This window comes from Dromiciops gliroides, chromosome 4, assembly GCF_019393635.1.
Source record: "Dromiciops gliroides isolate mDroGli1 chromosome 4, mDroGli1.pri, whole genome shotgun sequence".
NCBI classification, from domain to species: domain Eukaryota; kingdom Metazoa; phylum Chordata; class Mammalia; order Microbiotheria; family Microbiotheriidae; genus Dromiciops; species Dromiciops gliroides.
In genome coordinates this window covers 38,578,829-38,600,421 of record NC_057864.1, presented here as the reverse complement: position 1 = coordinate 38,600,421, position 21,593 = coordinate 38,578,829, and the positions used below count along the sequence as shown (strand labels likewise).

The following is a 21,593-nucleotide window of genomic DNA, read 5'->3' as shown; positions in this document are numbered from 1 at the left end:
AAAGAATCTAGTTTTCGAGGAGAGGACATCTCCCTAGGAGAGAAAGATGGAGCATTGAATATTTGTCTTTTCATTCAATTAAAGAAACATTTTATGAACATATGATATGTATAAGACTATCTTAGACCCTGGGGATACAAAGGTGGGGGAAAGTGGTGATCTTTGCCTTCAGAGTTTACATCCTAATCCTTTGGCATAAAAGAAAATGCAAAGTCGGGATAGGGTCTGAACTAGCTTAACCACTTTCCAACCTCCTTTCACAATCCTGGATCTAAAGGACTCATTAAATTGTATTATTTACCCAGGAGTTCAAGGTAATATTTAACTGTCCCACTGTCTACTTAGTCATGGATACAGTGTTGTAACTCAACCTACAACTTCTTTTTTTTCTGATAAAAGTATTTTTTCCAGTTACATGTAAAGATAGTTCTCAACATTTGTTTATACAAGCTTTCCAATTTCAGATTTTTCTCCCTCCCTCCCCTCCCTCCCCCCCTCCCCGAGACAGCCGGTAATCTGATATAGGTGTTATATATCTATATCTCTATCTATCTATCTATCTATATGTATGTATAATAACATCAAACATATTTCTGCATTAGTCATGTTATAAGAGAAGAATCAGAGCAATGAGGAAAAACCTCAAAACAGTACCAAAAACAAAAGACATAGTGTTGTTCAATCAGCATCTATACTCCACAGTTCTTTTTTTCTGGATTTGGAGATCCCCTTCTATCATGAGTCCCCTGGAACTCTCCTGTACCATTGCATTGGTGAGAAGAATCTAGTCCATCACAGTTGATCAACACACAATGTTGATGATACTGTGTACAATGTTCTTCTGGTTCTGTTCATCTCACTCATCATCAGTTCATGCAAGTCCTTCCAGGTTTCTTTGAACTCCTCTTGCTCAACCTACAACTTCTAATGACAGATACTTTGGAAAATATGGAGTAGCCTTTGCCCTGCCCTCAAGGACAAATTTTGGGAGGAGGAGAGAGAAAGTGAAGTGAAGGGACAAAAAGAGAAGGGGAAAAGGGGAGGAAGAAAGGGACAAAGAAGAGGATGGGGGGAAAAGGAGGGCAAGGAGGAAGAGAGGACAAGGCCTTGGAAGACTCCCTCCTACAATATCCTTCTCCTTCACATCTCCAAATCTCCAAGAATTGTAGGTTTGTTCCCAATGACAACTGCTAGCCCCCACAGGGTAAGCTTTCTTAAGGATGGATGAGACAGGAAGTTCAGTTGCTGTCCCCACAATGATGAAGCTTAATTCAACTTTCTCCTTCAGCTCTACCTCTAGATCCCAACCTCCTCTGCTTTCAGAGGCCCCAGCAAGAAGACAACTATTTCACCCTTGCCCGGCCTGGTGCCCCTGGGTACAGCTCTCAAATTCTCTGGCTTTATCCATTGACTGGGCACATTTCTTTCCCCTCCCCACCTAGTCAGCTGCTCAGCCTCTGCCTCCCCTGTTCAGACATTTAAGCTCAAGTCCTGGGGTGACAGCCCAACTGCAAATGCAGGTACAACAATCTATAGCAGACAAAACTGATTTCTTGACGTTCCCAAGAGTGTCAAAGGAGAGTGCTTGCACAGTTCTGAGAAGTAAACCCCTATCCTTATATACATAATGAAAAGAGGCTCTAGAACTAAGGAGAACTAATCTTCCCCACATGGGAAAGCAGGAAGCAGCAAACATCTTGTTGGCTCTGCTTCAACCCACCAAATGTCCCTTTCCTCCTCCTTTTTCTTGTCTTCTTTTCTGGTTTCTATTTCACTATAGTTGTCTTCAAATAGTTGAAAGGTTGTCATGTGAAAGAGAAGATTAGACAAGGGGAACTCATTCACAGGGAGGACAGGTAGATGGTATTTGCAGGGATGGCTCCTGGCTCCTGCTAAGGAAAGACCTCTGAACAGAGAGGGATGACCAAAAGTGGAACAGGATACCTTACCTATAAAGGGAGTGAATTCCCCATTCTGGGGGGGGGGGGAGGCCTTTGAGCTGGGGCTGAATGACCACTTACTGGTCAGGGATATTGTAAAAAATACATATCCTTTGTGTCAGGATTTGACAAATGCTTTCTGAGATTCCTTTGGTTATACAATTGTACAATTCTATTATTATTTCAGCAAGCTGAGTCTCTTGTGCACTGTCCCAAGGTTAAACATTTCTCATTTAGATAACCCTGCAGTTTTGGGTGAGTAAGATGAGGAAGCTCTTCTCTTCACAATATAATACAGTCAGTTCCTGATTCATAGTTATGAACTTGGGCCTGCAAATTCTGGATCTGACGTTGTTGTTCAGCAATTTCCCTCATTTGCTGTTCCTGGAGTAATCGTGCTTGTTCCTGAAGAGAAATGAGAAAAAAAGGCATCCAACAGGCCAAGTGTAGGTGAAATCAGAGAAGTTTTTCTCTTTGGTTTTGTGATAAAGTAATGGAATTTGGCAGGTACCCAGGGGTCCCACCTGAATGATCTAGTAAAGTTTGGGAAACTGGCTAGGTATGATTGGATATGGGCCACACCTGGCCTGCCCTGAGTGACGTATGCTGCTGATGTCAGCAGGGGAACCACTCTCCACATCCAGCTTGAAGGACCTCCCTTTTGGGAGAGGGAGAGTAAAAGTAAAAAGGGGAACGCTCGCTGATGGGAGGTCGTAATTTCTGTTGGTGAGCTTCCAGGAGCAGACTGCTGAGAGCCTGTACAGCTATTTCCTAATAACTACAGGCCCCAGGTGGTGAGTTAATAAAAATGAGTCCAGCTCTTTGAATTAGCTGAGCTGGAAGCAAGTTTGGGGATTGTGTCAGTCTTTTCTAGAGCCAGGGAGCTTATCCATTTTCCTCTTTCCCGATTCCCTTGTCATTGGCTTAATTAATTTCACCTTTGCTGTGTATTTTATTCCCATTAATAAAACCTGGTTTGTTTGTGGAAAAGAGGCTGTTAATCTCCTTTCTTATTGGCCTGGGAGAAATAACTAAAAAAGGCAGTTTGGAGGGGAGGAAACTTTGGGCCTAGAGGTCCCTCATTATTTTCTGAACCCCAATATTACGGTGAGCCACTCAATTAACTCTACCCATATTAAATTTGGTCCCTACAGTTTGGCAATACAATTTAATCCAAACAAAAAGTGGTACTATGTTCTAGGTAGTGGGATACAAAGACAAAAGCAATAACAGTCCCTGCCTTCAGGGAGGTTACATTCTATGGGCTTTCTTAGTGATTGGTAGTATTAGGTTATAACTGCTTAATAACTTTCTTCATTAATTATATAAATGTAAAAAACACTTTGCTAAGCTCTGTGGACAATACCAAGAAACATAAAATACCATCCTTACCTTTGGAGAGTTTACAGTCTTGTTAGGGAAACAGGAACACATATGAAGAAAACTAACTATATAAGGCAATATATCTAAGTGTTCAAGGAGTGATACAGAGAGACACTATGAAGTTCAGAAAAAAAAAAATAACTCCTTGAATGCTCTGAATTTTCCCTTCCCTCCCTCCCTCCCTCCCTCCCTCTTTTCTTCATTACTTTCTTCCTTCCCTTTTCCTCCCTTCTTTCCTTCCCTCCTCTCTTCCTCCCTCCCTTAGACTCTTCCATTGTTTTCCTTCTCTCCCTTTCTTCCTTCCTTCCCCCTTCCTTATTTTGTCCCTACTTCACTACCTTTCTCCTCTTTCTTTCTTTCTCCCCTCTCCTTCCTTAATTCCTCTTTCCCTCTCCTTCCCCTTTCCCTCACTTTTATCCTTCTTTCTCTTCTTCCTTCCTTTTTTCCTTCCCTTCTTCCTCCCTCCCCTCCTTTCCTTGCCTCCTCATTTCCTTTATGTTTTTTCCTCTATCTCCAGAGCCTGATACAGTGACTATACAGAATAAGAGCTTAATAAATGTTTGCAAAATTGATTAATAAAAAGAGGTAAGAGATATTGTCCTGGACCATATTTGTCTTCCATTAGGGCCAAAACATTTCACTCTTCAAGTGTTGTAACTGAGTAATCTCCATTTACTTAAGTCATTAAGGGGAATGGGGAAGGGGACAGATATTGAATTGGGACAATGTAATACCTGTAGTCTCCTAGCCTGCTCTCTCTCTTGCTCTTTCAACACCCTCCTCCTCTCGGCTTCCCTCTGGGCAGCCATTTGCCTTAGATGTTCTTGTTGTCTCATTTCATTTTCCAGCTTCATCTGCTCCTGCCTCTTTTGCAGTATTTCCATCTCTCTTGCAGCAGCTGCTGCAGCTTCTGCTTTCCTCTGTTGCTCTGAGAAGGAAGAATTACAGAAGTTTAACTAGAGGTAAATAGGTAGCTAGGTGGCCTAGTGGATAGAGGGCCAAACCTGGAGTAAGGAAGACCTGAGTTCAAATCTGTCTTCAGACACTTCATAGCTTAGTGGCCATGGGCTACTTTCCTCATCTGTAGAATGAGCTGGAGAAAAATATGGAAAACTGCCCCAGCATCTTTGCAAAGAAAATGCCAAATAGGATCACAAAGAGTTGGACACTTCCAAAATGACAACAAAAACAACTAGAGGTCTTCTGTCCCTGCTTACTATTGATTTTATTTCAGAGAGCAAACTTATTGGACCTCTTTACTAGAGTAACAAGTACTTTTCTACAGAGAGATTAATATTTAGGAAGCAAAAAAGGAATCTTAGTTGAATTCAAATGCTCTCAAGGACATCAAGTCATCTTAAATAAGATTTCTGAGGACAGAGGGCACAATTCTCAGGACTACTCAGGTTAGGGTCTCTCTCATGTATGTCTCACCTTTGATCTCTTTTTCTTTTGCCGTAAGGGTTTGGTCTGCCTGGTTAATTGCAGCAGCTACAGTTTCCTTTGACTTCAGGTATTCTTCCAGTGCTTTGCCTGCCTGGAGGACAGGAGGACAATGAATTCAAAACAGGAAATAGTGATGATGTATGGGTAAAGCTAAGGCTTGTCCATTCACTTGAACATAGCTCATACGTGGGTCACCCAACAGACAGTACTATTAACTAGTCACCTCAAGGCTGGGAAAAGACCCTGGAAGTTTCTTGACTCCCCTTAACCAGCAACCTTGAACCTATGGCCAAAGGGAAGGTTTACCTGGATCCCCTTCTTGGGCTGCTGGTTGTACTTCTCTATGAGCTCTTGTTTCTTCTGAAGGAAGATGCCATAGCCCCCTGGTTTATGGAAGGTATTCTGCTTCACTGATTCCTCCAGAGGACTGAATATATCCTGAAGCAAAGCTCTGCACCGCTCTAGGGACTTTCTTTCATTTTGTTTACAGAAGTCTTCTAGCTTGGCTTCTAGCTCAGTCTTTAAAGTGATTAAATAAAGAAAAAAGGAGTAAGACATAAGGGATGCAAAAGAAATTCAGAATTTCAGAATTCCAAAGCACCTCAGTAGTCATTTAATCTACCCCTTGTCCCATGTCACCCAAGCCCTTCCAACCTTTCCTTGAAGAGTTCCCAAGAAGGAGAACTGACAGCCTCTTACTTTTAAGTCATTCTAATTTTAGGATGTTTCCTTCAGAAGATTTTCCTTGAGAAAATGTTAGGTTTGTGGTATATGATTGTGATGGAATGCTACTATGGTATAAGAAATGATGAGCTCAATGTTCTTAGAAAAATATGGAAAGACTTGGAAGAAGTAATGAAGAGGGAAATGAACAGAAGAAAGACAGCATTGTATATAGTAATGGCAATATTGTTTTAAGAACAACTTTGAGCAAATAAGTCATTTTGACTATTAAATGTGCAAATTAAAAAGAAAAGACATATGAAGAAAGATACTATCTGCATCCAGAGAATGAACTGATAAATAAAAGTATGTATAAAAATAATTTTATATATCTATAGCTATTTGTGTCTAATGATAGCCATCTCAAGGGCTAGGAGAGGGGCAAAAAGTTTAAAAAAAGAAATTTACATGATAGAAGAGCAGGTTGTACATAATAGATTTGCAGTTTCATGTCCAATCATCTTTTTTAATTATAGTATGTTATGGAAATGTTTTATTCTGTAAATGAAAAATAAATGCACAAGAAAATGTTCTTCCAATACATTCTTATAGAACCAAAATCTGTTTTCACTGTACATTTAGAGGCAGTCAGAAAGGACCAAATCTGTCCTCTGATCCATTAGCCTAAGATCCATTCCTATTGGTTCCTTCAATACATGAAGAGTACAAGAGTCTTGATCTGAAATTACCAGAATACCCTTCCCATTATTTTCTTTGCTTTCCACTGTGGTATATAACCCACATTACAGACCAGAAGCCTCAAGTGGACCTTTCATGTGTAATCCTTTGACTTTGCAGGACTTTAAATATATGTATTAGATGAGCATATTATACTAGATCTGCAGAGCACATGAGTCAGAAGTCTTTTGGTCACTGGAAATATTGAAAATGGGGTGTCAAGGTCACAGGACTGTGGTCTGGGGCTTTCAAATTTATTAAGGGCTGTAGTTCTCAGGCAAAGTCCTAAAATAGCAAAGGTACCTCCAGTGATTTTTGGAATTTCTGGTTCACATCCTTGAAGGAGTCCTTGATGAAGACTTGAATGGCTTCCTTCTTACAGATGACATTTATGTCCAACAGTTCTTGAATGGTTTCTGTGGGGAGGTGGACCTCCTTTCTCATCATTTCTTCATACAATGTAATGGCCCTTTGAACTGCAGCTGAGTTCTCTAGCTCAGCCAGTGCCAGGACTGTATTCTCCATACAGGGAATATCTCCATTGGTGATGGCCTCAGTGTAGGTCAGGACCAGGTGTCCTAGACCTAAAATGGAAATGGAACAATCAGGAGAATTGCCAGAACTATCCTGTTTAGGAATGAGACTGCATTTTTATTCTTTGTCAGGGTGCATAGTGGGGATTTGATTTTCTTTCTCAGAAAGTGAGCTTTGTGATCGAATCAGGAAGCACTAAGAATGGCGAGGAAACAGGAAAGATGTTTTTGGCAACCAAAGCTCTGACAAATGTGATGCATAGGACTGTCCTGGCACAAGAAGACTGTCATTGCCTTTGTCCTTGGTTATGTTGGGAAAACTCCTCTATCTCCCTCTCATTCTAGAGATCCCTACAAGTACTATAAGGAAGTTATCGGAAGTGCTGTAGAGGAGACTCACGGGGGCCATTGACCACGCCACCTCCTGGGAGAGCCTTGGCCTTAGCGTCACTGAAGATGTAATTGCAGAAGTTTTTAGTACTTTCCACAAAGTCCACATCAAGTTCATCATCATGAAGTTTCTCGAGATGTTTGAGCTTCTTTGTAGGAGCAGGTGGGGCAAATACAAAGCATTTCCTGTTTAGAAAGAACTTCTGGATACACAGTCTGGCTTCTTCACTGGTACCTAAGGAAAGAGAAGGAGAAAGGGTACGGCATGGAGGGAAAGTTGCCCTGGGGGGTCAGTCCCCTCCAATTGTGTCCTGTCTAGAACATTTGACTCACTCCTAACCCAGGAGTCTGTAGGCATGAAGTTGATTAAAGAAAGAGAAAATGAAAAGAACAAAGACCTGGTCCCATGAATGCAACCATAAATAGAACCCAGGCACCTAAACTCTTCTAAGACTTATATCGTATTCCCTTTTGGGGAGGAGTCTGGGGACTACCGCTGTACATAGATAAACTAGACACAAGTAAGAGCAGTTTCTGGGATTTCCCCCATTGCCCAACCCTTACTCCCTGGCACCTTTCTTTAGTTTCAGGGCATTGTCAAGGTACTGATCAGAGGTGATGGGCTGCCCATCGATTTCCAAGTCCAAGAAGAAATCACGCACAGTCCACACAAAGTCTGGAAAGAGGCTCGCAAATTCCATGGAGTCATTTATCTGTTCAGTGCTGGGGGAGGATTTTGCCTTGATTTTATCTGTCAGCTCTGTCACATAGCTGGGGTGTTAATTAAGGAAAAGGGGTTGAAAAAATAGTCCAACAGGCATCATTCCTTAAGTCTCCCAATTCCCTAAAGTCTTCTACTTCTCCTCCCCTATAATCAACTTACTGGCCCTTTTAGCCAGAAGAGATTTTCCTGACAGTTACTGACTGAGTGTGTGTGTGTGTGTGTGTGTGTGTGTGTGTGTGTGTGTGTGTGTGTGTAACTGGATCCCTATCTTCATCAGTACAGGGAACTCCTAGTGAGGAATTTCCCTGTAGTAGTATAGACTGATATTTGCTAATGATTTACAGCGTTCAATGGTCTTGGAGCACTGAGACATTAAGTGGTTTGCTCCGTCAGAAGCAGAATTATAACCAAAGTCTTCCTGACTGCAAAGGGGGATCTCTATCCACTAGACCATGCTTCTATCTCTGTCTCTTTCTCTGACTTTGTTTCTCTCTTTCCCTCCCCCACCCCTCTCTCTGACTGTCTTTCTGTCTCTCCTCCTCTCTTTTAACTGTCAGCAATACAATAAAATGTGAACTTCATAGAGGCCTCCTTAGGGAAGTGGGGAGCTGTCCGAGTTCTGCCTCACTCTTCCTTTGAACAGTAATAACTAACATTTGTAGACCTTTGAAGTTTGCAAAGTGCTTTCTCAACATCATCTCATTTTATGCAGGATACTGAAGCTGGTCCATGGCCTGCTGGTTGATGGTGCGCATGCTGTTGTAGACAAAAGTGCTGCTCAGTAGCACGGCCAGGGCAAAGATCCAGGTGTCGTTCTTGTTGTCACCCTAGAAATCAGATCCCATGATATGGACTGAATGCATAACTCATTTCCCTTCTGTGAGATGGCCTAGGTTACCATGATTATGCAGTTGGGGTGGGGGGAACAACTTGTTTGGTCTTCATTAGACGTAAGGCCGAGAGCAACAATGGTTAGTGACATTTGGTTAAGCAGGGTGGCATCCACTTCTCCTTACCTTCTCGACATCGCCCAGCCCCTCAGTGTCCAGAAGAATGAGGGTGTGATTTGGCTTCTTGGGATGAGGAACACACCACATCCAGATGCCCTTGGTGTGAGACTGCACTGTAGAGCCAAGGGAGAAACCTACACAAAAGTTTGGAGAGAGAAGCCAGATGGTAGCAAGGTAGAAGTTTGACATGTGAGGTGTGTGGAGGACATTCCAGAGTTGTAGTGGAAAGAGTGCTGGATGTAGATTGAGAAAGAGCTGAGTTCAAATCCTGCCTCCAACACTTATTTGCTGTGTGATTCTAGGCAAATCACTTAAGCTCAGTTTACTCATCTATATAATGAGGCTAATAATAGCAACTACTTCATAATTATTGAGAAAAGCAAATGAGATCACACACACACATATATATATATATATACATATATATGTAAAACTTTGTAAACATAAAGGGCTATTTAATTGCAATTTACTACTACTACAAGTACAGAAGAACACAGGATACATTTTCATAGAGGGGCAAAGACAACAGAAAAATTTCTTAACTTGAGAGTGAGATAGGTTAGATGTCAGCCTCTCAAATGCCCAAAGTTGTACAGAAAGTAACTCAATTTTGATTTATTCAAGTATGCTAAGAGGGCCACATGAGATAAAGCTGGTGAGGTAGGTGAGAGCCTGGTAGGTCAGTGCTGCAGATGTTAAGATGAGGTGTTTATGTTTTATTGGGGAGACAAGAGAGCACTGTGGCTCCTTGGGGCTTCTGAAGTAGAAGGTTGACTGACAAAGGGGGCTGGAGAAGGACAAGGGCATAAGCTGAATGGGAAGGATGTTGAAGAGGTGCTTCACTGGGCTTTAACCTTGTAAAGAAGGATGGAGATTGATGTTGGGAAGTAGAAATTCTGGGGAACTTGAGGATCAAGATTGGGCTGAGAGAGGAGGAGAAGGGCAAGAAATCTGAAGGCAGAACAGGTTTGAGAAAAGGAGAATGGCTGAGGGGGTAAGGAGAGAACTAAGGAGGAGGAAGAGGTCAGACAAGGAAAGCCTGCATAGGTGAGCAGAGACAGTGGAATCAGTAAGACGAGACAAGACGTTCCTAAGGGAAAGGGAAAGAAGGGAGGTGTGGCTCTCAAATGATTAGGAGATCACAAAAACGTTACAGAGGTACTGGTGCTATGCCCTGTGCCTGCCCCACCCAACCACTGAAGTCCAAGGACTACTCTTGTGTATGCAGCCTTTCTGATGCTGTCCTTGAATCTTTTCTGTACTCTCAGTGAGGGGAAACACTAATTTGAAGTCATGGTACCCGAGCTGCTTACTAGATCTGTAACCTCAGCAAATAACTTACCCTCCTGGGGCCTCAGTTTCTCCACAAAAGTCATTTGAAGTATTATGGTCATTTCTCATTCTCAATGCTGAGAAGATGGAGGTCATCTCAAAACCATTTCCTCCAGTACCCTTGTTCATTCCCCTAAATCTATGTTCCTACATATTCTATCTTTCTCTTCAATCTCAGAGTAAGAGAGAGTCCTCCTTCTTGCCAAGCCAGGTGCTGCTGCCTCTGCCCTTGATTCTATACTTTCTAGACTGCTTGTGAGAGAAATATGAACAGCAAATAGCAACTTCTCCAATTATTTGTCAATATTTCTTTCAAGTGTGAAACTTGTTTTTTCTAGATAAAATATGTCTTGAGTTGTGTCTTAGCAGATTGGCTCACTGCTGTTTTAAAGATTCTGTAGTTACATTGGGATTTCTGGGGTTTTTTGTTCCAAGACTTTGTTTCTCTATCCAGAAATGCTCAAGATTGGAGGGAATATTTCTTATATCCTGATGCTTTACTGAATCTATTACCCTCAGTTATCAAAGATTTATTAATTTCCATATCTACTCGGTTTTTTTTAGTTGTCATCCTTCTTGTTCCCTCCCCAGATTTCAGCACATTGATCTCCCTCTCCTACAACACTCACTCCTCTCTGGCTCCCTCTTGGTTCTCCTTTTACCTTTCTGACTATTCCTTCTCAATTTCCTTTGCTGCATCATCACTCGTATTCTTTCCCATAACTCTGGCTACACCCCAAATCCCTCTTTTTAAGGCCTCACACTATCTCTCTTGGTGACCTTAGTAGCTCTCATAGTTTAAATTATTATTTGTATATAGATGACCTAACATCTATCTATCAAATTTATATATATATATAATATATTATATATACACACAAACAGGTACATACATATATAAAGATATGTAAATATACCCACATATATTTACACATAAACATTTATACACACATTATATATGTATGTATTTGTGTTTATACACACTCATATACATAGAAAGATGAGTCCTGTTCTTTCTGCTGAATTTCCACTCCAGCTCCCACCTCCCTATATCTTATAGATATCTGAAGCTTAACATGTTCAGAACAGAATTCATTAGCCTTTCCTCCAAACCTAAGTTTCTTCTTAACTTCTCCATTGCCTTTCAAAGTCACCATTATCTTGCTAATCACTCAGATTCACAACTTTGCACCCTTCCACAGTTCCTCATTCTCCTTCACGCCACTTATATTTTCAATTTCTCGGCTTCATTTAACCTACCTTTCCACCATTTCTTGCTGCCAATTTCCTCTCTATTCACATAGCCACCAACCTAGTCCAGATTTCATTCTCCTGCTTCCTAATCTCTAGTGGTGCCATTTTGCTTCTAGGTTCAAATACAAAGCCTTCTGTGGGTATTTTAAAGTTTGCACAATCTGGTTCCAGCTTACCTTTTCAATTCATTATATAATACTCCCCATCCTGAATTACATGGTCTAGTCAAACTGACTTCTTAATAACCCAGATATGGTACTCCATCTTCCACATCATTGCCTTTGCTGAGAACATAATCTTTGTTCATCTCTACCTCACTGAATACCTTACTATTCTTTATGCCTAGCTGAAACCCCACCTCCTAGGTGAGCCCTTTTCTGAACCCCCAGCTCTAGTGCCTCCCTTCCCCAATCTCCATGTATTTGCTTTGTATATATTAGTAGGTGTAGATTGTCTTTCTCTGGACAGAATTTAAGTTCCCTGTGGACAGAAACTGCTTCATTTTTGCCTTTGTAACCCTAATGCTGAAACTGGCAGCTAACAGGCATTCAATAAATATCTGATTAATTTATTTGCTGAAGCTATTCTCTTAACTGGTTGCTTTGCTAATTTTCAAGGGTTTGCTAAGCAAACCCTCATGTTGTCTGAGAGGAATCATTTTGTCTCCTCTGAACCAGGAGTCACATCTTTCTTTCCTTAATTTTTTGTTGCCACCGGTATTATTTCTAGGAACATATGAAATAATAGTGCAGAAAGGGAGAATTCTTGAATCATTTCTATGGTCATTGTAAAAACTTCCAATATTTTCGTATACAAAGTGATGTTGGCTTATGGTTGGATAGAAATATTAATATTCATATATTTGCCCATAGAGAGAAAATTTACATAAATATAAATATTACATACATGTATATCACAAAGCAATGTGGCCTTTCTATATGTATGTAGTATAAAGGTGTATGTGGATTTTTTTAACCAAAGGCCTCTTCTGTATCTATTGCTAATAATTTTGAGGTTGTTGGGGTTTTGTATTTATTATGATTAATTGTGTTAATTATAATCTTAATTATGAACTCTTCTCACATTCTGGATAGAAGTCCAATTTTGCCATAGTCAATAATATTTTGGATATATTGCTGTTTCATTTGATATTGTTGAAAAATATTTCATCAGTATAAATGATGTTTGTCTATAATTCACTCTTTTCTTTATTCTTCCCTAAGTTATGTAGTGGGATGATCATTTTGTCACAGAAGGCATTGAATTTTTCTTTCCCAATATTTGAGAATAATTTTTGCAGCACAGGTACTAATTCTTCTTTTGACATGATAGAAATCTGTCTGAAGCATAGTATTTATACATAGAGTTCCTTTATTGCTTGTTAAATTGGAAATGTTTAAACTGTGAATTTCTTTCATGTTTCTTAGTTTCTATTCTGTGACCTTAGGTCCATTTTATAAATATGACTTGTCACGGTATTTTAATTTTCTAAGGACATTGATTATCTAACTTGCTAAAAATTCCCTACTTCCTCCTTCAACTTGGTCTTTCCTAATTGTGTATCCTGATAAGTGACCATCTCCTTCCCTGTTTCTTATCATAAGGCCATCATTAACAAGATGGCCAATATCAGAATATTGGGTGTACCTTTGTTTATCTTCCAACGGGAGATTGTATTTTACTGGGAGGGAGGAAAATCCTTGAAGAACACTATAAAAACCCTGTTTAAATCCCTAAGCCCCAGAACAATCATTGCCAATCCGTTACCAACGATGACCACTTCCCACTCTCAGCTGATGGTCAGGGATCAGCTTTTCTTTCCCATAGGTATTGTCACTTAATTTCCTGAGTGGAAACCTCCCCTAGTTGTGTTTCTTACATTGTTGGGTTCTGGTTCCTTATCCACTCTGTCATTTTATTTCATTTTGTTGGATCATGAACTAATCCACATTTCATACTATAGTTATTTGGTTTCTGTTTTTCTCCTCTTATTTATTTCATGTAATCGCTTTTCTTTTTCAATCAGTGTTTTGTGCATAAGGTCTTTTTTTAAGTTTAGACTACTTGGATGCTAGTGTAGCTGTGACTTAAAATCAATAATTATGTGTAGCCTATATTGTGTAGTCTCCATTCTATCTACTACTAGTACATTTTTCTTATCCATTCCTATCTTGGGTTCTACAAAAATCATGTTTTGATGTTTCCTTATTAATTACTAAAACTGCAATATCTCTCATTAATTAATGAATTGGTTCTGTGCTCCACCTCAGTTTATATATTGCTTATTTAACTAACTAGAGAGATTTCTTTCCCCATAAGCTTAGGTTCATTTCTATCTAAATAGGAATCCTCCTTCTCTCCAACTCCCAATCTTCTGACTCCTAGGCTGAAACATTGAGGTTATTAACTCTTCTATATATCACTGTAACCGACAAGGAAACAAAGTCATGAGTGAATATTTACAATATGTCAGCTGAAAGTCATAGCTAAAGTCATGTTGAATGCCTGACTACTATGAATGTCTTCACATTTAAAAAACCTAATCCTACCATTCAATTCCTTCAGGATATGCATTAAAATCTCTTCTCAAGAATTCTTTTGATATTCCTTGGTGAGATATAAATTATATATGATTATCTCTGCAAATAAATTTTTAGTTTCTTTCTCTCTCCACTCATCAGCTGTCACAGTTAATAGTCTCTACAGAATGACTGTTAAACTCTCCTTCTTCACAGAGACTTCCCATGGAATGGCAGAGATATGGTAACATTAACTATCGCTTCTGAGCTGAAGGCTATTGAATTTGATATTATACCAGTATATTCCCACTTTGTCTTCCCCGATCCCATATGTTCATACCATTCCTATTTAACTGACCTATTCTTAATTCTTTGAAATTATATATATTGTTAATTTCTGTTTATTTTTATTTGTTCATTTCTGTCTCTCAATCCTTCTCTCTCTTTGTGCCTAGTAAAGAGTGTGGTTCAAAAATCTCCCTTTAAAACTCATTTTAAGTAGTGAAATGGAAAAAATGTAGCCCAAACAATTTAGATCATCTTACCAGAACTGTTAGGGAATATACATAAAAATATACGTCTCTAGTTTTCTTAATTAAGATAGTGTTATCCTTGGGCAAGTCACTTAACCCCCATTGCCCCACAAAAAAAAAAGATAATGTTATCTTAAACATCATCATAACAAATTAATTGTGTTATCATGGGTCATTGCTTATGTTGTCTTCCCCTTTTGTTGCTACTCCTTTTCTAAAGAAGTTGTCCTTTGCTTTGTCCTCCTCATTCCTTATTTTCCCTTTCTCCTAGCCCATTTATTTTTAATTCCCTGATTCATGGGCTCTACCTTTATTTTTTATGCTCTCCTTATCACTTATGAAAGAAAAACTGTTTACATTTCTTTCTCTGCCCTATTTCTCTATGATTGTATTTGAAAGGAATCAGGAACACTTAGGAAGAAACCTAACTCATAAAGATCCATTCATTCCTATAACAAAGACCCTAATCTGACTTGAATGGATAATATTCTGTATGTGTTTACAGAGTGATATGTCTTAGACTTACCAGTTTTCTGCCCTGCCAGCTTGTTCATCAGGTAGGATTTTCCAGTGCGATAGAGTCCCACAATTGCCACCACCACCACAGGCTGGGTAACTGTAGTAAGGACCTGCAGTGCTTCCTGCTTCACCATGAATTGCCCATTACTGTTCTCAATTAAGCAGACTGGGGCTCGCATGGAAAGACCACTCGCCATGTTGGAGGAGGAATGTTACCTGCAAATGCAAACGCTGCTCAAATAGAACCTGGGAAACACTAAGTCATTTCTAGCTGAGCTAGGAAAACAGCATTCTCAGGACTATACTCCTTCTTCTGCTTGTAACCCTCCCCACAGACTGTGCTTCTAGGCAGAACCAGAGTCCCTCTTCTCCCTTTCCCTATTAATACCCTTACAATTAAGTCCTGATTAGTGTGAATAATGAATCCTGGGAAGTGATCACATTTATCTGAATGCAATTATTCAAAGTTCAAATATGGTCAAAGATTTCCAAACAAATAGAAATTTGTAATATAAATCCTAATAATGCAACCATGTTAGGGAATGAAATTTTTGCATTAATAGGGACCTAAATGTAATTGCTTGTGAGTATCCAGTCTCTCTCTGTTCAGATCCAATTTACAATAAAAGATCGTGACATTTACCTCTCCTATGTTTTTCTGTGACTCTGAAAACATTTCGAATTGCAAAAATATATGAAGAATTTAGAATGGGAAGTGACGTTAGAGATCATCTAATCCAGTTTACAGGAACCTGAAGCACAGAAAGGTTAAGTGACTTGTCCAAAGTCCTACAGCCAGTAAATAGCAGAGATTGGTTTCAAACCTAGGTTCTTTGACTCCAACTCTAAAGCCTTTCCTGCCCAAAATCTTAGATTTAAAACTAGGAGGGAACTTAATGATCTTTTTGTTCAATGATTAGGAAACTGAGACTTAGAGAGGTTAAGCAATTTGCCCAATGTCAGAGAGGTCATTAGTGACAAAGGGGGAATTTGAACTCAAGTCCTTGGATTCCTAAATTCAGAGTTCTCTTGGCAGTATCATATTTCACCTATACCACATTTCACAAATATGTGGTACTTCTTTGGGATTCTTATACTCCTTCTTGTGTGCCATCAGAGGGCCCCTTAGCTTGCTTGCTTCCAGCCCTCTAATTATTGGTACTTAAATATGCTAATTGAAATTCGGGTACTTCACTAGTTCAAGGATTCCTGGCTCTCATTTTACTCACATGTCCAATCATTTGCCAAATCTTGACATTTCTATCTCTACAATATTTCTCCTATGTATAGGTATATCTATATCTATTTATCTATCTCTCTACTGTCATCATCTATCCCCCTCTTTACAGTCATACAACAGCCACCCTCGTCATCTCTTCCCACACTATTGCAATAGTTTCCTAATTGGTCTCCCTGTCTCAAATCACTTCTCCTTCCTGATCATTCTCTTTTACTCTGAAAAAGGAGGTTTTCTTAAAACACAGGTCTAGCCATGTCATTCTGCCTAGTTCAAAATTCCTTTAACTCACTATTATAGAGTCACAGAACCACAAATTTTGAAAACTAGAAATCCAGCCCATACCATATCAAACAGATGACCACCTGTCCCTATAACATTTTAGTCTATTGGAGTCTACATTTCTTTCCTCTATGACTTGGAGGGAAAAGTCACTTGCCCTCAGGATTCTTATCATTTCTATCACAATAATTATTTCCTCCCTGTTATTAAGAATCAGTTACAGAATAACATTTCCTCATGTTGGTTAGTGACTCCTAAAATTATGAGTAAGTTAAGTCAAAAACCTATTATCTAACCTTTTGGGCATAGAAGTCTCTCCATTGAATATCTGCCTGTACTGTGTTTCTGTGCCTGATTTGTGGTTTATTTCCCAAACTCCTCATATGAAAGGAGTCTCTTTCTGTCTATGTCAGCAGCGTACTTCCATCATGAAATAACTATTTTTTATCCTTCCTTTGAAATTCATGAAAATAGGTGATGCTGAATGGCCCCTTAGCAGCTTTGCAGGGGAAATACTTCAGAATAGTTTTTCTGAGTGTGCCTAAGCCAGGAAGCTCACAGAAGTCTTAGTACCTGGGGAATGGTACCCTAGCAGTGGCTGCTGGTTGATGCAACTCCTCCCTCTTTTGGCCAGTGTGTTTTTCCCTCAGTTTTCTCCAAAGTGCTCTTTCTTCATTCTCCTCCTGATTGCTTGACTGCTCCTCCTGTCTCCTTTGCTAGCTCATCTTTCATGCCCTGCTCCCTAAGCATGGATTACTCCCAGGGCTCTGTGCTGGGGTCTTCTTCCATTTGCTTTTTGTCCCTCATGCCTGAAATTCTCTCCCTCCCATGCTCTGCCTCCTGGATTTTCTGGTTTCCTTCAAGTCCTAGCTAAAATTTCACTTTCTATAGGAAGTCTTTCCTGTCCTCTCCTAGATCTAGGAAGGTACCTTCCCTCTGCCGATTATACCTGATTTATCCTGTATATAGCTTGGTTGACATGCTTATCTGAAGTTTTTCTTCCTCGTTAGATTGTGAGTTTCTTGAAGGCAGAGACTTTTTGTATTCCCAGCACTTAGCACAGTGCTTGGCACATAGTAGGTGCTCAGTGTTGAGTGCCTGGTTGAGAGAGTATGGCTCCCTTGTGGGTTCTCAAAGGACCTTGTGTTATTGGGTGGCAGGATCATAATCTAGAGCTTGAGAGGCCATCTCTTCAACCTTCTCATTGTGCAGATAAGGAAACTGAGACACAGAGAGGTTAAAGGACTTGCCTAAAGACATCCACAAATAGTAAGTGTCAGAGGGAGGATCTGACCTCAGGCCTTCCGACTCCTGAGCTCTTTTCTCTCTCCAAAGCTGTCTCCATGTGAATCCATCAACGAATATTTTTTAGGGTCTACTATATGCCAAGCACTGTGCTAGTCACTGAGGATAAAAAGAGGAAGAGGAGATACTCCTTCTCCCAAAGAGCTGATGTTCTCTAGAGAAACCAACATATACAATAATTAAGTCCATCAAGGGTATGTACAAAATGAACACTAGGTAAGCTTGGAGGTGAGACACCAGCAGCTGGAGTGATCAAGAAGGGAACCTTGTAGGAGGTGGTATCTGAGCTGAGCCTGGAATGAGCCTAGGGATTCTTATAGGAGCAAAGACCACTGCAGTCATCGGGTTCATCCTGTGCAAAGGTTCAGAGATGGGAAATGTACTATTGTGTGTAAGGAAGAGCAAGAAGACCTGTTTGGGTATGTGTGATGAAAAAGAGGACTTTCAGGCATTTGTGAAGGCCTGTTTGGCAAGGTGGAATTAATGTGGCATGAGGCTACAATGGTAGTTTGGGCTGAGCTGACTTTAGAGTCTGGTGACAAATTCTAACAATCCCTTTCTATGCATCATTGTATTTGATTCCAGACTGATTGGTTGGATAACTCTTCACTGATTTCCTAGGGAAGCAGATGAAAAAAGGGAGAGTCCACAAGTTGAGGGATGTTGGAGCCTTGACTGCCTGGGCTGTCCCTGTCTGAGGGCAGGGGCATCATATTGCTTGGCACTGCTATGGTCAATGGTTGCTCCCTGGTTGTTTCTTGTTAACTGATTGTTACCCAGGATTTTCAGGGTGCTCCCCCTGGGGCTTCCTTATCACATTTACATTTTCTTGATGGGAGAGAGAAAACATGCATTTATTGAGCACCTTTTATGTACAAGGCATTGGAGTAAACACTTCATAAATATTTTCTCATTTGACCTCACAACAACCTTGTGAGGTAGTTGCTATTATTATCCCTATTTTACAGTTGAGGAAACTGAAGCAGGCAGATGCTAGGTGACTTTAATATTGGTACTTGGCTAGTCAGTAAATACCTGTGGCTAGATTTGAACTCAGTTCCTCCTTACTCCAGGTTCAAAGCTCTAACTACTGTACCACCCAGCTGCCTCTACTATTCCCTCTCTTCTTGTGCTGGAGGGGTCATCTTTCCTATTCCCCATGGCCTTCTGGCTGACTTTACAGTTCTGAAGTTGAAGTTTTCTACTTCTCCTACTAATTAGTCAATTAAATAAAAAAGTGAATCCTCTTTAATTCTCTTTTAAAAATCAATTCAATACAACTTCCAATCTCTCTAGGTACCCATAGCCCCTCAGACATCTAAACAACCCTTAACTCATTTTTGGACACTCCCTACACTCAGGGGTTCCAGTAGAGGTAGTACAGGTCAGGGGCTAAGATCCAGACCTCAGCCACTCCCACTAGGAGCTAGCAAACATCTCTAGCTATTTCCCTCCTTGTAACTCCTATAGTGGGAATTATCTAGTTCTGGGGAAAGTCTGGATCCAACATACTGATTGCTCTTCTGGCTACTGATTCTCCAAGTCCTGGCCCACCTAAGGAGTGAGATACCCTCTCATGGGAGCCTCTTCTCCCTTTGTACCTTCTGATTGTTTCCTTCTCTGTGGGAACAGGTTCATGGAACAGAAGGACACCACATTTACTTGGAGCTGTGGCCAATGCTTGCTCTCTTGCCCTTCACGTCTACCTTGAATTAATATTTCCTATTTCAATGCTGTGCTCAGCCTTTGCCCATTAACATTTTGAGGACTTGAAAACCTGGGCTTGACTTCATTTCAGAAGTTTCCAATTTTCAGAATGAGCAGAGAAAAAATAAGCCAAGATAAGTGAATTTCCATGAAAAGATCCCATGGTTGGAAACCAAGATCTTGAGAATCCAGAGGTGACAGTCCCAGTGTCTTAATTCTAATACATGGGAAAGCCAGTTGTACAGAATGAGATTCTGGAGGGAGGATTTGGCAGTGTCAGTGGGCTGTAGATTCCCACTCAGGCCTTTTCCTCTCTCTTTTCTTCTCTTCAACCAAACCTTTAGATCTCCAACATGCAATTTGGACAATTTCAGGAATTTGCATCACAGACGATCTTAAAATAGTTCAGCTTCCCAGAAGCATTCTGTGCCAAACAGTTCCCTCTTCCCCTCATCTCTGTTCCTAAAATGGTGTTCTACATGGAGTGGACACAGCTAATATTGTGCAGTGACTCCCGACCAGACCAAGATCTCTGTGGTAGCTGAGGACCTGCTATGTCCTATTCTGGGGGTAATGAGTGGCCCATCCACCTGCCCGCTCAAACTCCAAGCAAAGATTATACAACAAAGAGCACTGGTGCTTTATGATGTCTGAGGGGCCTGATTGGCAAAGAAAATACTGAAAAGTTCTTACCACTTTTTCTCTTCACAATCTCTGTGTCTTCCGTGGTTCGAAGTTTTGGGGACTCCCTTGATTTGGGGCTTTTTCTCTTGATCTCTTGACTCTGACTCTCTTCCAGTCTCTTTGTGAACCTGAAGCTCTGTGATGACTGAACTGTGTGTGAGGGCTTTCACTTTTCAAACCGCTTCTGAGCAGCAAGAAAAATGGAAATGCTGTAGAGGAAAGAGAAACTGAAAACAGCAGCAAGCACTTTGTGTGAGTTGGCTGAGCGAGGAGCATTGGATGGGGATTTGGGGAGATGATGTCAGCTTGCACTGTTTGCCATGGGCAGAGAAGAGGTTTTGGATTATCTAAAGTACAAGTTCATCTAAGATTTATTTATGTCTGTCCTTGGAAGGTTGGTTACAATTCTTTGGATATGTGTGTTGTTTATTCTGGAAGTCAACTTTTAAAAAAGAGATGAGATGAATGACATTTTCTAATCCTTGTCTCCTGATCCTTTGCTCTATTCGTTCTTTTCATTTCTCCCATTTGGGAGTCTATAGCAGTATGCTGACCAATGCAGTCTCTTTCTTCTCAGCTCTATGATACTGAGATGCTTTGGTTTCAAAGTGATTATTGAATGACATAGATTCAGAGGACAGTTAGGAGTATACATAGATAGAGTGCACATGTGTGAGGTAAGTATGATGGGATGATATGAAAATAATAATAAAATTAAGGCCTGAGAAAGAGAAATGCACTGGTAGAAAAGGGAGAAAGAGGAAAGAATGGTATAAAATCGCACAAAGAAGAGTCACCAAAAAAGCTTTTACAGTGGAGGGCTAGGTGGTGGAGTTTGATAGGCAATACTTGAACTTTACTCTCATCTGTATTGGCTCCAAGAAGGAATAACAAAGACATTCAATTGGATACATAAACCTATCTCACCCTACAGGGAAGGGGGAGAGGAGAGGAATAAAAGAAGGGGGACTGAATTGAAGCATTCTCTTTACTTTCTTTATTCTTCTTTTTGGTATATGTTTACTTTTATAACATGAATAATATGGAAATACATTTTGCATGACTGTGCCTGTATAAACTATATCAAAATCCTTGCTTTCTCAATGAGGGAATATGGGACGCAGGGAGGGTGAAAAATTGGCACTCATCATTGTAAAAAAAATAAATGTTAAATTTTTAATATGAAATTGAAAAATATAAAAAAGAAATTAATTTTAGTAGATTATCATTTTTATTATATTGGGCTGTAAGAACTCAGATCCATGCAGTCATGAATCAGGATTTCAGAAGACTGATTATGAAACATGCTACTGACTTTCTGTAAGATAGGTGATGGATACAAATTGTAGAATGAGAACTATATTTTTGGATCTGTCCAATGTGGGAATTTCTTT

General features: G+C 40.1%; 1 protein-coding gene across 1 annotated transcript; it reads right to left on the bottom strand.

Annotated features, from left to right (window-relative positions):
• Positions 1–820: 820 nt before the first annotated feature.
• LOC122753283 (guanylate-binding protein 1-like) lies at positions 821–20,342 on the bottom strand. Its single transcript, XM_044000625.1, has 11 exons — positions 20,209–20,342; positions 14,992–15,200; positions 8,834–8,961; positions 8,535–8,644; positions 7,668–7,864; positions 7,104–7,328; positions 6,474–6,754; positions 5,076–5,288; positions 4,758–4,860; positions 4,058–4,251; positions 821–2,345 (listed from the first exon to the last, which is right to left on the bottom strand). Exons 2-11 carry the CDS (start codon positions 15,179–15,181, stop codon positions 2,223–2,225), a joined length of 1,764 nt encoding a protein of 587 aa, XP_043856560.1. The 5' UTR covers positions 15,182–15,200; positions 20,209–20,342; the 3' UTR covers positions 821–2,222.
• Positions 20,343–21,593: the final 1,251 nt, after the last annotated feature.